The 16,762-nt window shown below is 44.8% G+C and overlaps 1 protein-coding gene across 30 annotated transcripts in view; it reads right to left on the reverse strand.

Moving 5' to 3' along the window:
• The window catches only part of LOC409665 (LIM domain and actin-binding protein 1), a 65,816-nt gene that overhangs the window by 30,339 nt on the left and 18,715 nt on the right, over window positions 1-16,762 (reverse strand). For 20 of the 30 annotated variants that reach the window (XM_026445613.1, XM_026445612.1, XM_026445611.1 and 17 more), the window contains exons 1-2: window positions 1,618-1,684; window positions 19-1,334 (exon numbers count right to left, since the gene is read on the reverse strand). In XM_026445613.1, coding sequence (XP_026301398.1) covers window positions 19-1,334; window positions 1,618-1,669 — 1,368 coding nt within the window. In that variant the 5' untranslated portion in view covers window positions 1,670-1,684. Of the gene's footprint in view, window positions 1-18; window positions 1,335-1,617; window positions 1,685-3,629; window positions 3,670-16,762 lie in introns of those variants that run through there. The other 10 variants (XM_026445598.1, XM_026445597.1, XM_026445617.1 and 7 more) reach the window with 7 other exon arrangements.

Here is a 16,762-nt window from a genome sequence, read left to right on the forward strand (position 1 = left end):
CTCCTCCTCCTCCTCCTCCTGTTCTTCGACGTCCACCGTTCGTTTCCCCTCCTCGACGAGATCCTCCTCCCCGAGAATTTTCTCCTCCAACGAGCCGCAAGATTTATCGTTGCCCGATACTTTCGACTCGAACGCGGCCGATTCGGACATCGCGATATCGTCCAACGGATTCGATTCGTCGTCGTCGTCCTCCCCCCGCACCCGTTTCCCCGATTCCTCGACGGGGCACAGGAATTGATCCACCCCCTCCTGGCTCTGGTCGAAATTATCCGAGAATTGACCGATCATCTGCCGATCATCCCCGTCCCCGTAATTCCCCCGCTCCGTCCACGCGTCCGATCCAACCTCCTCCCTCCCCGAATTTCCACCCCCAACGCCATCCTCCTCCTCTTCCTCCATTTCCGTTCCCCCACCGTCCAACTTCTCGGCATCGGCCGAAATCGCGCACCGAACCTCTATTTCCTCCCGATACTTGTCGGCTGCTTTCACCCGCTCCTCCTCGGCCTCCTCGCACGACGACTCGAACGGTCGCTGGCTCATCGCATCCGGCAGTCTGTCCTCGCCGAAGGGCCGAAGGGCGGGATAATCGGGACACGGTTCTTCGTTGTCCTCCTCGGGCATCCGCGGGCATCCGCCATCGTCCGCCGCCTGCTCACGCGCCCCGTCCTCGAGCTCGCGCGTCGTTGTTTCTTCGATCGCCGTCCCGCTGCCAACTTCCGCCCGCTCCTCGAACACTTGCTCCTCCTTCCCCTCGCCGACCGCTTCCGCGCTCCCCCCCTCGTAGCAGGGCGCGTCGACGAGCGCCGCGTCGGGCGACACGTGGCCGTTCTGATAGCTGTAAATCGGTTCCCCGACGGAGGCCGAGTGTTCCGTTTCCGCGGCGATGAATTCCGCGTTCGCGTCCACACGCTCCTCCTGCTGCCTGTCGAGCACGATCCTCCTCACCGCTTCTGCCTCCTTCCCCCCTTCCATCTCTATACCGGTTTCGTTTTCCTCTTCCTCCTCCTCCTCCTCCTCCTTCTGCTCGGCGTTGGAGCAAATTCTCAGCGCCAGCTCGCTCTCGATCAACTCCTGAAGGCTTTTGTCGTCCGTGTCCAATTCGTTACGGGTGTTGTTAGTCAGGATTAGATCGTCCTCGTCGTCGTTGCTCTCGCACAACGATATTAGTTGCTTGTTACTCGCGGTTATGTTATCCAACTGGATCAAACCGTTGTTAGATTGAACGCTACACACCTCGCTAGTTTTGCTACTTACTACTACATTGATCGATTTCTTGGTCGCCACCTCCGCCATTATGGCGCGCCTGGATCGTCGGACAGTCGCACCGTGGACACCTGCGATCAGAGAACAGAGATTACGGTGTTGTACGCGTGGGAGGGGAAGAAAGATCGAGGAATTTCGGGTGGAGGAGAGATCGAGGGGGAAGGAATCGATGCAACGATTTTACGGTTGCGCGAGCAACGGAAACTCGAGTATGGATACCATAAAGTGAACGGAAAGAATGGAAGAAATGCCTTCATTCGACTTCTCTCTCTCTTTCTCTCCAATTCGAGAATCCAACTCTCCCCTTTCTTCCTTCCACTCCACGTATCGATTACGCGAAATAATAGATCGAACATCGCCAATTTCTCCAAGAATTATCTCCCTCAGATCGATGTTGCGCAGCCATCTTTCGGAAGAAGGTCACCGAGTATTTCTGCTCTCTCTCTCTCTCTCTCGTGTCGGTAAAGGGATAGCGCGCAACAGGAAGAGGAGGTTCGATTCCGCGGAGAATTAGTCTACGACGATTTTCGATTCTGGACGAGCACAACGTCGCCAATTTCTCCAAGAATTATCTCCCTCAGATCGATATTGCGCAGCCACCTTTCGGAAGAAGGTCACGAGTATCTCTCGTGTCGGTGAAGGGATGGTGCGCAACAGGAAGAGGAGGTTCGATTCCGCGGGGACGGAATTAGCCTACGATTTTCGATTCTGGACGAGCACAACGTCGCCAATTTCTCCAAGAATTATCTGTCTCAGATCGATGCGCAGCTACCTTTCGGAAGAAGGTCACCGAGTATTTCTGCTCTCTCTCTCTCTCGTGTCGGTGAAGGGATGGCGCGCAACAGGAAGAGAAGGTTCGATTCCGCGGGCACGGAATTAGTCTACAAGGATTTTCGATTCTGGACGAGCACGCGAGCGCGTTGTGCAATTACACGCGTCTTTATGCGCTCTTTGTCCTTTGGAAGCCACTCGGCTATTATTAATATCCATCCAGCGTGGATTTGGATTGGATTTGTGTCGCTGCATAAACATCCGCGATCCAAAGATTACGAAAATATGCGGGGAGGGAGGGAGGTGAAGCGAAGACGGTCGCGAGGAGAAGCCGAGTTCTATTCTTAGCTCGTCCCGGATTCGAGTGGGAGCTATCCTTCTTCCTCGGGGGATGAGGAGGGGAGGAGGTTTCGAGAAAGAGATCCTCGAGGAAGAGAGGACCGCGTCGAAATTAACGGAAGAAACTGACGTTCGCATGGAAAACGGTTGCAAGTTGTGCCAAACCGACGTGCAATTGGATGCGTAAACATCCAATGATTACGAAAATATGCGGGAGAAGGAGGAGGAGGTGGAGGAGGGAAAATGGAGAAGGAGAAGCCGAGACTATAATTAGATTGCTCCGTATTTGACGAACAACGAGAAACGTTGTCCTTCTTCGGGGGACGCAACTTGATTCCGAGATGCGACCTCTTCCCTCCTCTTCCTCCTCCCTGTTGGTCGAAGCGATTCGATCGGGGCGAGAGTCCTCTTCCTCCTCCTCTTCGAGAGAGAGAGAGGAAGAATTCGCGTGCACTCGAAATTAACGGAAGACACGGTCGTATGGAACTCAGGAAGCGGTTGCAGCGGTGCCGCGTTGTTGGCCGCCAAGCCAAATCCTCCTATTATTAGCCATTCCGTGGGTCGCGTATTTACGTGGCAAGGGAAATGTATTTCGAAAATGAAACCTGAAACTGCTCAAGGATACGAGCGTGGAATCACGCCGCTTCCTGTTCACCCGTGTCGTTTCTGCCAAACTGGAAGAAATTCCAGCTCCGCTTATCCAATTTTCCGTTAGATTCATCGGTCGATTGATTCGCGTAACGATCTCGATTCACGATTCAAATCTGATCGCGGTTCGTTTCGGGATCGTTGGACGGCATAAAAAAGTTTTACGGGCGCGGACGGAGAGTCGTTGGTTAAAGTTATCGTGGGTCGGGAGCTATCCGTGTCGGAATAGAAGAATACGACGACGTAGAATCCCTCCTAAATACGATAAATTTAACGGGTGCGAAGCGAGTAGCGGAGCGCGCGACGGTCGAGTGGACGTAATACAGGGGTTCCTAAATGTCCCCTTAATGGCCGCAATTACGGTTCCGTGGTCGGGCCACGCGGGCCGTTTTTAGCGGATCGGTCGACAAAACAGTCGCGGAACTGTACGTTGACCTAAAGTGGTCGTTAAGGAATATCTAACTGTCTCGTCAACGTCGATTTATTATAACGTTACGTCGTTGCCCGAGTTTACCGAGATGACACGACTGGATAAGTGACACGACGAGTGCCTCGTTAGAAGACTGGCTCGAAAAGCATAATCCGAACGAGTATCGAGACCGATTTACCACTTCTCGAAACCAGATCTTCCATCCCTTTATTTCTTTCTTTTTTTTTTCTTCTCCTCCGTTGTGCATCGAAAAATTCTCGACAAACGTATCAGCCGTATCGCGACGCAATAGCGGAATTATGATTTATACGAGCAGAGAAAGAGAAGGGTACGGCCCGATTCTGGCGTAAACTAATCGTATACCGCGCCGCGGTAAAATTAGAAAGTGGCCGCCGCGCGCATGCGCCGGTGCCGCGGCGTCCCCGCATCGCGCATGCGCGCTAGTTCCTCCACGCTCCTCTATACCGGTGATATTTAAAAGCGCGCACAACGCTTTCGAGCCTGTTGTCGTCGTGCCTCTCGACTCTTTCGCGCCGGTGTCCGTTTAATTCGATCTTCCTTCCTCCTCGCTTTCTTTCTCTCCTTCTGATTCCCGTATTCCCTTTCTTTTCCTCCCAACGTTCCCAACGTTCGTCGTCCATCTTTTTTCCCCGCTTTCGCTCCATCTCTTTCGCGTACCCGTGCAAACCATCTCTCTCTCTCTCTTTGTTCTTTTCTCTCGGTCCCTCTCTTCGGTCGGCGTTTCTCCGAGGTCGTTCTTCGGGTTCACGACCGGGACTATAGGATCCCCTTCTCTCTTTCTCCCGGATCGCGGCTAACTCTCTCGTTTCAACCTCTCCTCTCTATTTTTAGAATGACACACTACCGCGATTTAACGAGGCTCGGATCGAGACTCTCCGCCGCGCCGCAGCCGGGAAATCCTCTGCCCAAAAGCGGTCGCGAACGAAAGCGACAGCGCCACTTTTCGTTTCGATTCGCGCGACGTTCCCTCCGCCTTCGTTCCACCACCCTCGATTCCCCTTTTCGACGTCGCGCGCCGTCGTTGTCGATAAACGGCCGTCGCGCCTTTCCTCCCCCCTTTGCTTCGTGAAAATATCGTGGAAAATATCGTCGTAAAAAATAAAATTCTGAATAAAAGAAGAAACGGTCTGCAAAACGGAATAACGACGTTCGTTTTTTCCCCTCCCGAATTAATGTCCCGTCGATATAATACAATCCTCGATGACGCTTCTCTCGTTGACCGCGCTTTTTTATCTCGCTCTCTGCAATTCTCGAGCCGCACTCATCGCGGCTAGACATTTTTTCTAAGAGGATTCCATCGTCCTCGTCGTCTTTTCAGACCGGTCCGCCTGGTTGCCTACGCACAGGCGCCCTCTTCGCTTCGCAAAAGAACAAATCTTTCTTTCATTCCTTTAATCCTTTCGTCCAATTTAAAATATGCAGACGCATTTCTCGAAAATACTTTCGAGTATACAACTCCACAAATGTCCATGTAATAACATTTTCGAAAGCTTCAAAAATCTTCGAATCTTGCAACTAATCTCACCTACGAGAAATCTCAAAGTTTCTTTCGCTTTTAATTCGCATCGAGGAACATTCGTATCGAAGGAAGAGGAAGAGTCGGACTCAAAGAATTGATGTCAACTTTTCGAACAATGGAGGAAAGGGGGTTCCTTTGGGAGGAGTGGTCCCCCGGCTTCTCGTAATTAAACCACGGCTTTACGAGGGGACGACGGAGTGCAGGCGGAGTAGGGAAGTCCAAAGATTCGCCCGTAAATTGCAGTATCACGCCGTATTTGCGCAATCATTTCGGACGCGCGGAACGTGGAGGGTGTCTACGCTCTTTTGTTCCGTTTCTGCGCGCCCACTTGGAGTGTCGCAACCGCGTTATAATTGCGCCAATTTGCCTGTCCTTCCTTGCCTTCATCCCTTTTCCTTCGGCCCGAATTTTCCAACGGATTTTCAATTTATCCATTGCTTTATGCCACGCAGATAATTCGATTGTAAAAATATCATCGTTTCAATGTGAAATAAAACAACTTATTCCAACAACTAATTTGCATATATTCGTGCATCTCTGGCACGAAAATGTATATCGTATGTATTATAATTAAGCCCCTATCTCAATTAGACACGGTATATACTTATAATTCAAAAAGCATTCTTCCGCGAAACAGGAAATTACCGATCACTTTGACCGGTTCGATCAGTGTGAATTTTTTGTTCCAACCAAGAGAAAGAAGGAGAGGAAGGATCAGCTCGAAGAAGGATCGTTAAAGCAGGTTCAATTAGCGCTGTTTAATCGGGACGAATGTTACGTAACTGGGATTGATGCGGCGAAAGAGATCGGTTACCGTCGTCGTTCCATTCGTTAAACCGCAAGCGGACGGAGCACGCGAGTAGCCGCGAGTACGTAACCGATAATGGAAACCTCGCTTCCTCGATTTCGACTCTCCCTATCTCGTACACTCGTCCATGCATCCCCCCATTTCGTATTTCTGGCCCGCGTGGAAAGGAAACTTGGAACCCGAAATAGAATACGGGTGGCCGATGCAACGCGGCGGGTCGAGAACCACATAAATCCGTTTCCAAGGAATTATACCAAATTCGAGGCGAAATTCGTTCCAATTCCAACACGCGGAAGTATCTCCTCCGCGGAATTCTACTCGCCGTGCTGATAAACCACGGGATCGTCAGCCAATCGAAGTCTCTTCGCATCGAAGGTGTCGAAAATAATCGGATCGGAGAATATTAATCAACGTCGATCCTTTTCGATCTCGGATAGATATTCCAATTTCGAATCTCGATGTAGGCAGAGTAAAACTGGAGAGCTAAGTAGAAAAGATAGATGGGAGATAGAAATCGAATGCAACGAGGTTTTCGACGGGATATCTAATCGAAATGGCCGAGGCGATCGAGACTTCTTCTTATCGCCTCCCCTGGAAAAAGATTCGCGGAAATAACTAGTGTCTGCTCGTCAAGCTCGTCGAGGATTATATGGAACAAGTTGCACGATGTAATAATCTGATCGGCTCCAAGTTCCTTTTTAATCCCGCTCTTCGCCTTCTTTTCATCGCCATCCTCTTCGTATCGCGAAGCGTTTAAAAAAAATAATACTAAAAAATCCAACCTCTCCACGCTATCCGTCTAAAGAACAGGCTCTTCCAGAAGAATCAAGAAGCTTCCTCTCGATACAAATTTCTCGTCATCCACGCTTTTTCCATGGAAAATGGCGGAGAAAGAAAAATCGGGGGAAAAGTCGGCTCGCGGAAGCTGCGGCTGCTCACGCACGCAAAGAATCTTCCGCGTGCGTGCGTGCGTGCGTGCGCGAGTGCGTGTTGCGCGTTTTCACTGCAATCCGAGTTGCGGCAGAAGGCGCGGCCCGATCCGTCGCGGTGTCCCCTTACAGATTTCTATGCAACTATAATTAGGTAACTGACACCGGTCCCCGTAGGAATCCCTGTTAGCCGCGAAGCTATGCCAGCGCGGAAAGTGGCGCGAATATTTTCGGCGCGAGGAAAGCCGAAATTAAACGTGCCGCACTTTTACAACCGTGCGAAGTATACTTAACCCGCCCGTCCCCCGCCGCCTCGCTTCTTCCTCTTCCTCGCTTTCTCGCCTTTTTCTCCCTTTTTCCATTCCGCTTCTTCCTTTTTCCCTCGCACCCCAAGAATCTCTCTTCGATCCCTTTTTTCCCTTTCAAAAGGGTTTCAGGTGTACATAATTTTAAAAGTTTCGCGGGAAATGAGAATAATCGTTCCCCGTTCGAAGATGAGGATCGATTCTCCCACGGATGACGAATCGATGAAGGTTTCGATCTTTGGCTTCTTTCCATCCGTTTCCTCCCTTCCCTCTCCTCCCTCTTTTTTACTTCGATACAGAGTGAAATATCAAGCCTCGAAACGAAGGGACGCGGTTCTTCGAAAGAAATTTCCGATTGAATGATCGAGAAAGAAGCCTCAAATGATGAAACCGAATGGAAATCCGTATATATAGCTCCATCATATGGAAACTGTAGATATAGATGACAAAAAATCGTTTTGGCTTTGCGTCAAGTATTTGGAGAACGAAGAAACGTTTAGGGTTTTCGTGATAAAAATGGCGCAGGAATGTAAACGGGGATATTTCCTTGAGTAAACACGAGCCGAGGGGAAGGGGGAGGAGAATCGATTCGCCACGTTGTCCACGTGGGATGGATAACGTGGTTGAAAAATAAAATATTCGACGATTTATCATCCGATCGGAACGAGGCTCGCTCGTTGGAAGGAGGGAAGAGGGAGGAGAGAAGAATTTGGTGGGCGAAGGAGGCCCGATGCCAAGCGGATTCTCTTCGAAGTGGAGGAAGGGAAGAGAAAGGGGAGGTCTTAATGAAGACGGAACGCTGTTTCGCAGAAGCGTGACAAATTTATCCTTAGGCCACGCTGTTCGTTATCGTGATTAATAATCGTGCAACAATGATCGCGAACGTTACGAGCTAGTCGGGGGGAGGGGAGGAGACGAGGGATTCTGGACAATTGCCTCGGCAGACGGCCGACGTCAGCTCGAGCTCGCGCAGCCTGCTCGCTTACCCGATATTCCTTCCATATGCGCTGTGTCGGGTCAGCAAACCTTGGGCTTAACGAGAGCGAAAAATCCCGGAGCGGAGAATCGTTCCATTAGAGAAATATTCGCATTCCTCGAAAGGGGAGGCGGGGAGGAGGCCTTTGTCCCGATCGAGGGGATGCTGAAAGGGAAACGGAAGGGCGACCAGCGATTTTTATCAAGGATTATATCCCAGGAATATTGGGATATCTCCTCCGCAACATCTCTGAATTATCGATTTTTAACGAATTTCTTTTTGGCGCTGGATCGAGGTTTGACGTTCAAAGAAATTTCTTTCACTGGGAATATCTTGTTCCTTTCTTCTAGTTTCTTTTTTAAGCAAAGATGATGAGAGGCAGAAATTCGTGGAAAACGTTATTCTATTAATATCAATAGAGATTTGAAATTAAATGGAAGAACGTGAAAATTGAAATCGTGAATCTGCCTGTCTAAAAAGTTGGCGCGATCGTTTGAACGGTGGGTGGGGATTTATGGCGGATGATCGAGAAACTTGCAGATATATTTCGGCCCCTCTTCAGTTCGAGCTTCTCTTTCCCGTTTGATACGTAAATTTCGCGGCCCGCTGCGCGCCAGGATCGCTGTATTTGCATTTAATGGAGTATTTTTTCCGGGGCGGAGGATCCCCACGGAGATTGGATCGTCGAAGCCAGCACGGCTCATAACCGAGCCAATAAAAATGCAAAGGCTCTAATGCTCGAGTTACAATTAAAAAAAGCCAGCCTTTTCGATAACCTCCACGTCAATTTCCTTTTTTACGAACGAGCTCCTCCTCCTCCTCCTCCTTCCTCGATCTCGTCGAATCTTGCTCTCGTCCAAGATTCACCAGGAACCGCAACGGAGCCAGGTAACCGCAATTAACAGGCCAATCGACTCGATTTCACTTTCCACGCCTTCCCCTCCCTACCCTATGTACAAAACACGAGGATCCCCGTCAGTTTACAGTTTCCTCTTTGAAGACCTTCGAAAACCTCAGACCTCGTGTCTCGATCCTCTCTCTGCTGTTTCTCAAATTTCCACCCAACTCCAATCGATACTGCGGAATTCTTGCTGTTTATCTTTCGATTCGAAAATCGAGAAAAACTTTCTACCGAAAAAGAAACTACTTTGGATGATTTCTTTTCGAAAATAAATACTCGTACAATCCTCTTTACTGTTTCTCAAATTTCAACTTAACTCCAATATTGCAATTAATTAAAATTCTTGCTGTCTATCTTTCGATTGGAAAATTCGAGAAAAACTTTGGATGATTTCTTTTCGAAAATAAATACTCGTACGATCCTTTCTATGCTATTTCTCAAATTTCCATCCAACTCCAATCAATATTGCAATTAATATTGCAGAATTCTTACTGTCTATCTTTTGATTAGAAATTCGAGAAAAACTTTCGATGATTTCTTTTCGAAAATAAATACTCGTACGATCCTCTCTGCTGTTTCTCAAATTTCTATTCAACTCCAATCAATATTGCAATTAATCAGAATTCTTGCTGTCTATCTTTCGATTGGAAAATTCGAGAAAAACTTTGGATGATTTCTTTTCGAAAATAAATACTCGTACGATCCTTTCTATGCTATTTCTCAAATTTCCATCCAACTCCAATCAATATTGCAATTAATATTGCAGAATTCTTACTGTCTATCTTTTGATTAGAAATTCGAGAAAAACTTTCGATGATTTCTTTTCGAAAATAAATACTCGTACGATCCTCTCTGCTGTTTCTCAAATTTCTATTCAACTCCAATCAATATTGCAATTAATCAGAATTCTTGCTGTCTATCTTTCGATTGGAAAATTCGAGAAAAACTTTGGATGATTTCTTTTCGAAAATAAATACTCGTACGATCCTTTCTATGCTATTTCTCAAATTTCCATCCAACTCCAATCAATATTGCAATTAATATTGCAGAATTCTTACTGTCTATCTTTTGATTAGAAATTCGAGAAAAACTTTCGATGATTTCTTTTCGAAAATAAATACTCGTACGATCCTCTTTGCTGTTTTTCAAATTTCTATCCAACTCCAATCAATATTGCAATTAATCAGAATTCCTGCTGTCTATTTTTCGATTGGAAAATTCGAAAAAAACTTGATTGAATGATATCTTTTCGAAAAGATATTTATACGATCCTTTCTGTGCTGTTTCTCAAATTTCCACCCAACTTTAATCAATATTGCAATTATTAGAATTCTCAAATTTCCCAATTCCAATCAATATTGCAATTAATCAGAATTCCTGCTGTCTATTTTTCGATTAGAAATTCGAGAAAAACTTTGGATGATTTCTTTTCGAAAATAAATACTCGTACGATCCTCTCTGTACTATTTCTCAAATTTCCACCCAACTTCAATCAATATTGCAATTAATCAAAATTCCTGCTGTCTATCTTTCGATTGAAAATTCGAGAAAAACCAAAGAAGAAGAAGCTACTTTGGAAGATTTCTTTTAGGAGATTCCTTTTTTTTTCGAAAAGAAATACGATCACGGAACGAGTTCTCGGTTTTTCACGGGAGGCCGTGGCCGAGACACCGGGGATAAAGAAGAGAGGCGAGTGGAGAAGAGGATGGCGGGTGAATGACCCAAGAGGAGGGAATCGGTATTCGCGGCATTCCACCGAGAACGATGAGGATGACCGAGTGCAGCTCGCTACCTCGATCATCCTCGAGCTGCTACACCCCGGGGCAGACAATGAATGAGAAGAGAATTCGCCTCTCCTTTCTTTCTTTCTTCCTTCGTGAGACGCACCAGTCGCCAAGGTCACCGGAAGTCGCTTCAGGAAAATTAACCTGCTTCCCCACCGGAGATCCTAAACTCCGGGAGCACGCGATCCTCGGATTCCTTCGTCCCTTCTTCCACTCTCCGCTTCTTTCCAAGTGGAAACAATTCGCGCTAGAAATTTCTTTCTCTTTTTTCCTCTTTTTAAACCTCGGAGATTATTAAAATTATCGCAACTTTCACGAAACTTTTACGACACTTATTTTGCAATTTTCCAAAAATGGCTCCACGCATTATCTCATCTCTTTGTAAAGTTACGTAGAGGTCGTAAGAACTTTGTAAAGATCCTAGGAATAGTCTGTATTTATTTGTCCTGGCTTGAACGAAGGCGCAAAGAAAATAATGAAACTTCTTCTTCCGATTTCTTCGACGTTTCGAAATCTCAAACAGCACATGTGCGAAAACAAACGATGAAATCGAATCCTAATCGCGAACGAAATTCTCCGTATTCCTCTAACGATCTTTCTACCATTACAATTGCGCCAATTTCTTAATTATTTCCGATGGCTGCGAAGAGTCAATGAAGATACGAATTTCTCTCGAAACTCGATTATTTCGATGGCGTCAAAGTATCCATTTGCGTTAGATCGCGCAAGGAGGCGATGCTTGCAACAACGGCAGTTTTTAAAAACCGTTGTGCAAAAGGGAATACAATTTACGTGGAAGAGATCTGGCTCTCCGTGATATCTTTCCGATGTTGTAACGCGCGGCGTGGCCAGCCAGGACTACCAACGAGTAGTATTTATTTTCATCGGAGAAGGCGAGATCCGCATAGGGAGAGAGAGCGCGCGCACAACGGGTGACCACCACGTGTTACGTTCTGCAGCTGCAGTTCACATGGCCGACGAGAAAGTCACCGTTGCGTTGCATTTGTGGGTAACGCTCCATTATCACGCGATTATTACGCGTCCTCTCTCTTTCTTCCTTCCTTTCTTACACTATTCTTCACCCTCTTGAAATTCTTCCAATCTTTCGAAATCGTTCCATTTTTTTTTTTAAACAACCGTTTCAAGATTTTGTTTGAAACTCTTTCGTAGAGGAATTTAAAAATCGAATCGTTTCCATCCCAAATTTTCTGATATCTTAACTCTCTCTTTATCCTCTACAATTATCGAAATTCCTAGGAGAAACTTTGTGAACAAACGTTTTCGAAACTGGATCATCCTTTCATTCGATTCGAGATGAAATTTCCAAGGGAAATTAATTTTCGTAGATCTAGAAATTGTTTCCATTTTTCTGGAGAAACGTCTTAATTTCCTTTATCTTCAATTCTTGAAATTCCTAGGAAAAACTTTGTGAACAAACGTTTTCGAAATTGGATCATCTTTTCATTCGATTCGAGATGAAATTTCCAAGGGAAATTAATTTTCGCAGATCGACTAATTGTTTCCATCCGAAATTTTCTGGAGAAACGTCTTAACTTCCTTTATCCCCAATTCTTAAAATTCCTAGGACTTTGTGAACAAACGTTTCCATCTTTTCGAAACTGGATCATCTCTTGATTCGAGATAAAATTTCTAAAGGAAATTAATTTTCATAGATCGAGTAATTGTTTCCATCCGAAATTTTTTGGAGAAACGTCTTAACTTCCTTTATCCCCTGCAATTCTTGAAATTCCTAGGAGAAACTTTGTGAACAAACGTTTCCATCTTTTCGAAACTGGATCTCTTGATTCGAGATGAAATTTCTAAAGGAAATTAATTTTCATAGATCGAGTAATTGTTTCCATCCGAAATTTTTTGGAGAAACGTCTTAACTTCCTTTATCCCCAATTCTTGAAATTCCTCGAAATGAACGAATAATCGTTTCCCCTTGCAACGTCGCAAGAAACTGGACCATCATCCGATTCGTTGAAATTCCCAATTAATTTTGCCGAATACTCGCATTCCTCGTGGCGAACGAAATCGAGTCGAAACACATCCGATTCCTCGTAATTCCCCCCCTTCTTCCCGGGAGAAATTCTGATTTCTGCCAAGGAAGAAGTCACGCGACGATGCGAACGAGCGTGATGTTTGCGATTTACTTTAGGCGGGCAATTACTTTCCTCTCTCGAACCGATTAAACGGGCGAGTGGAGGGGGGGAAGAGGCCGGAACTCATTTCCTCCGGAACACTAGCACGCGAAGAATGCGTGCACGATCGCAACTATAACCGGCGCGGGATCGAGGATATCGTTACGCCGCCAGGGGATTTAATGAAGCGAGGTCTCTCTCGGCTTCGCCGTCTCGCTTAAAAAACACGCCGCGCTGCGTTTCGAGTTAAGTGCGCCTCGAGTTAAAGATCGGAACCTGAGCGATTCCGGCGTGGAGAAAGAAGTTGAGCGCGACATTCGAAGATTTTCTCGAAAAAAAAAAAAAAGAAATCCTTATGATGTATCCATTTTCTTGTTGTGGTATATAAAATTAGTGGAAATTGCTGGAATATTTCCATGAACAAATGCTTCCATCACTTCCATATTTCTAATATAATTTCCTCGATTATAAACAAATAATGAATTGATATTGAAATTTTTGGACGGGACGATTTGGAATAATTATAAATTAATATACAGAAGATAATTTCACTCTTTCACTTGTGAAATTTCCTATACAAAATTCCTCATTTTTTCCAAGCATCACTTCCATATTTCTAATACAATTTCCTCGATTATAAGTAAATAATGAAATGAAATTGAAATTTTTGGACGGGACGATTTGGAATAATTATAAATTAATATACAGAAGATAATTTCACTCTTTCACTTGTGAAATTTCCTACAAAATTCCTCATTTTTTCCAAGTATCACTTCCATATTTCTAATACAATTTCCTCGATTATAAGTAAATAATGAAATGAAATTGAAATTTTTGGACGAGACGATTTGGAATAATTATAAATTAATATACAGAAGATAATTTCACTCTTTCACTTGTGAAATTTCCTACAAAATTCCTCATTTTTTCCAAGCATCACTTCCATATTTCTAATACAATTTTCTCGATTATAAATAAATAATGAAATGAAATTGAAATTTTTGGACAGATTTGGAATAATTATAAATTAATATACAGAAGATAATTTCACTCTTTCACTTGTGAAATTTCCTACAAAATTCCTCATTTTTTCCAAGCACGGTTCGCTCTTCTCTCCTTCTTTCCTTCGATCTCAAAGCAGGATACCTGGTTTTTTTTAATCTCGTTTTTAAACGGTTGCGTTAATGGAGGGAAGTCTGCAGTAGCGGTTCTGGCGCGGAAGGGGAAAAAAAGATTGTGGGGGCGGTCGATTGGCGCGCGAAATTGTGGCAAAAAGCGCGGACGTCGACGAAAGCTTTGTATGGAAAACAAGGCGGCTCTGAGAATTTTCCCGCGGCCTGCGCAACGTTGAAATCGGCCGATTTCAACGTTCGGTTAAATAGCTGCCCATATAAATATAAATAGCCGGCTGTCCTCGATTTCTCGATGAAGCCAGAACCAGCTGGATGCCCGAGTGCTACTCGACATTCTCGCAGATGCCTCCCAGTGTATACAACTACTTCGATTCAGTAATCGACGAGGCGAAAAACACGGCCATTCAACCGTTTGTCTCTTTCGTGTGTTCTGGCCAATCTCTTCGATACACCGATCGATAACAAAGGGGAACTTTGTGAAAAGAAGTTGGAAACTTGTTCGTTCGATCGTTCGTAATGGAGACGGATAACTCCATCGACAAATTTATTAGATTTAAATCTATGGTCGAGAAGCTCTTTGGATAAGAAAAAAATCAATATCAAGAAGAATCCTCGAATCGATATAGATGATCTTTTTCAAAGAAAAATTCCTCGATCCTGAATTCGATTCACGAGGAAAGTTTCGAGGAACGTTAAGAAATATTTTATTTGCAAACAAGACTTAAAGATTCAACTCGAGAAGAATCTCGATGCATCGAGTAATTGTCGAGATTTTCGTTATTTTCGACGATTTTTCGCGGTAACTCCAACCGTGAAAGTAGTGAAACTTCAGCTTCGCGACATATCAGGTTGCCTCGCACCGATATTCCGTCCAGCTTCTCGGCCAGCCGGATTGCACAACGCTCGTGGAAACTCGTGCTCGCGAATCTAATTTTATTCGCCGCGCTACGATTTCGACGCGTTACAGGCCTAATGAGCGACGGTAAAGCAAACAGGGAAATTCCAGACCAGTGTTTACACCGTTGATAAATTACCGACCGGACAACCGAGCCCCGTGATCGTTAACCAGGCCCGTTATATTAATATTCTTTTTTTTTCATCGCGTTCGTATCCGAACGTTTGTCGTGTGGTAGATATTTCTCGAAGAGGGACGTCATTTTCATTCCCCTGTTATTGATTATTGTGTTTAAGTTATCACATTTGAAAGTCTAACGATCGAATCGCTTTATTTATTTATTTATTTTTTTTTTCATACTATTATTTAATTTTTCACGTTTATTTGGTAAGCGAAATTCTTTCTCTCTTTCTCTCTCGTAGTAACATCGAAGCATGAGACGAGATAACGAGATACGTTGATTATTTAATATCGTAATAGAATCTCGATATCTTTCAAGTAAATACTTTCACCAATATTATTTTAAATTTTCAAAGTATCTTGATAAATCCTCTTGCGCGCAATTATTTTTCCACGATCAATTTTTCAATAATAAACTTATAATAAGATTCTCGATTATAATCTTCCTTTCTCGAATACAATATACAAAACGTATCATCGCGATCCCTTGAAAAGATACAAAATCTTAGACGGTGGAAATTCGAAATTCCGTGATCGTTGCGCGGAGATCCCACGCGGTTGTTTAAGAAAAGAAAAAAAGAAAAAAGGAATCGCGTGGGACGACGATACCGGAAACGTTTCGTTGCCGTCCTCTCTCTGCCGTCTCTATCGTTCCGATGAATCTGCAAATTCTCCGACGACAAACCTCTCGATGGAACAAGTTCGCGCCTACATTTCCCCTCGAACATCGCATCCTTTGACGTAATCATCGCTCGAGCGTTGCTCACATTGGGACATATTGACAAACACGTTTCGCTTGAAATCGAAGGTTACGAGAGGGTGGAGGGAAAGAGAAGGTGGTTGCGCAATTGATGGAGCGAAATTGTAATTTGTGGAGGAGAAAACGATGGCTGGAAAAAAGTCGATCGCACGAACATCATCTGTTTTAGTCGAGGAAATGTATCGAAAATATGGCTGTGACGATCGTCTTTATCTCCTTGGCTTCTTCTCTTCTGCCAGTTTCAGAGGTGAGAATCTTTTGTGAGGATCTTTAATGAGAAATTTTTCTACGTATATAACTTGGAACAATGCCTCTTCCAAGAGTTTACTTAGAATTGGGAATCTTTTTCTCTGTTTGCAAAAAAAAATTGCACAAGGCTGAAGTGTACCTAAGCCATTACTCAAAACGATTTATCGATGTATTGTCTAGAGTCAATGACGTTTTAAAATTAGAAGAGTCTTTAAGTCGGCTAATTGGAGATGGTCTAATAATAAAGTCGTCGTGCATCGACCGAGCAGTCTATTAAGCGATACGAAAAGTAATTCTACGTTTCGAAAGGAAAAAGGAAAAAAAGAAAGAGATCTTTTCAAAATCTCTTAAATTTCCTCCCTACTTTTCGCATCGCTGTAATTTTATACAATTTTATACTCGACGCGCAATGAAAGATTTCTCTCTCTCTCTCTCTCTCTCTCTCAATTGCGTCATCGTGCAATCTCAGAGGCGCGCAAGTCGATCGAAACGCGTCGACCCTTTGTGAATCAATTGGACGAGGACCGTAACGGTAAAACGATGAATCGTGTATCGCACAGCTCGGAATCTCTTTGGAAGGCGACGAAAGAACGCGCGATCCGCAATCGACACTCCAATTAAAACCAGCCTCCGCCACTCCCCCTCCCCTCTAGCCATTCCTTTATCCCGTTTCTTCCGTTTGAAATTCACACCCGCCGCGATTCCGT

This window comes from Apis mellifera, linkage group LG15, assembly GCF_003254395.2.
Source record: "Apis mellifera strain DH4 linkage group LG15, Amel_HAv3.1, whole genome shotgun sequence".
In the NCBI taxonomy this organism is placed as follows: domain Eukaryota; kingdom Metazoa; phylum Arthropoda; class Insecta; order Hymenoptera; family Apidae; genus Apis; species Apis mellifera.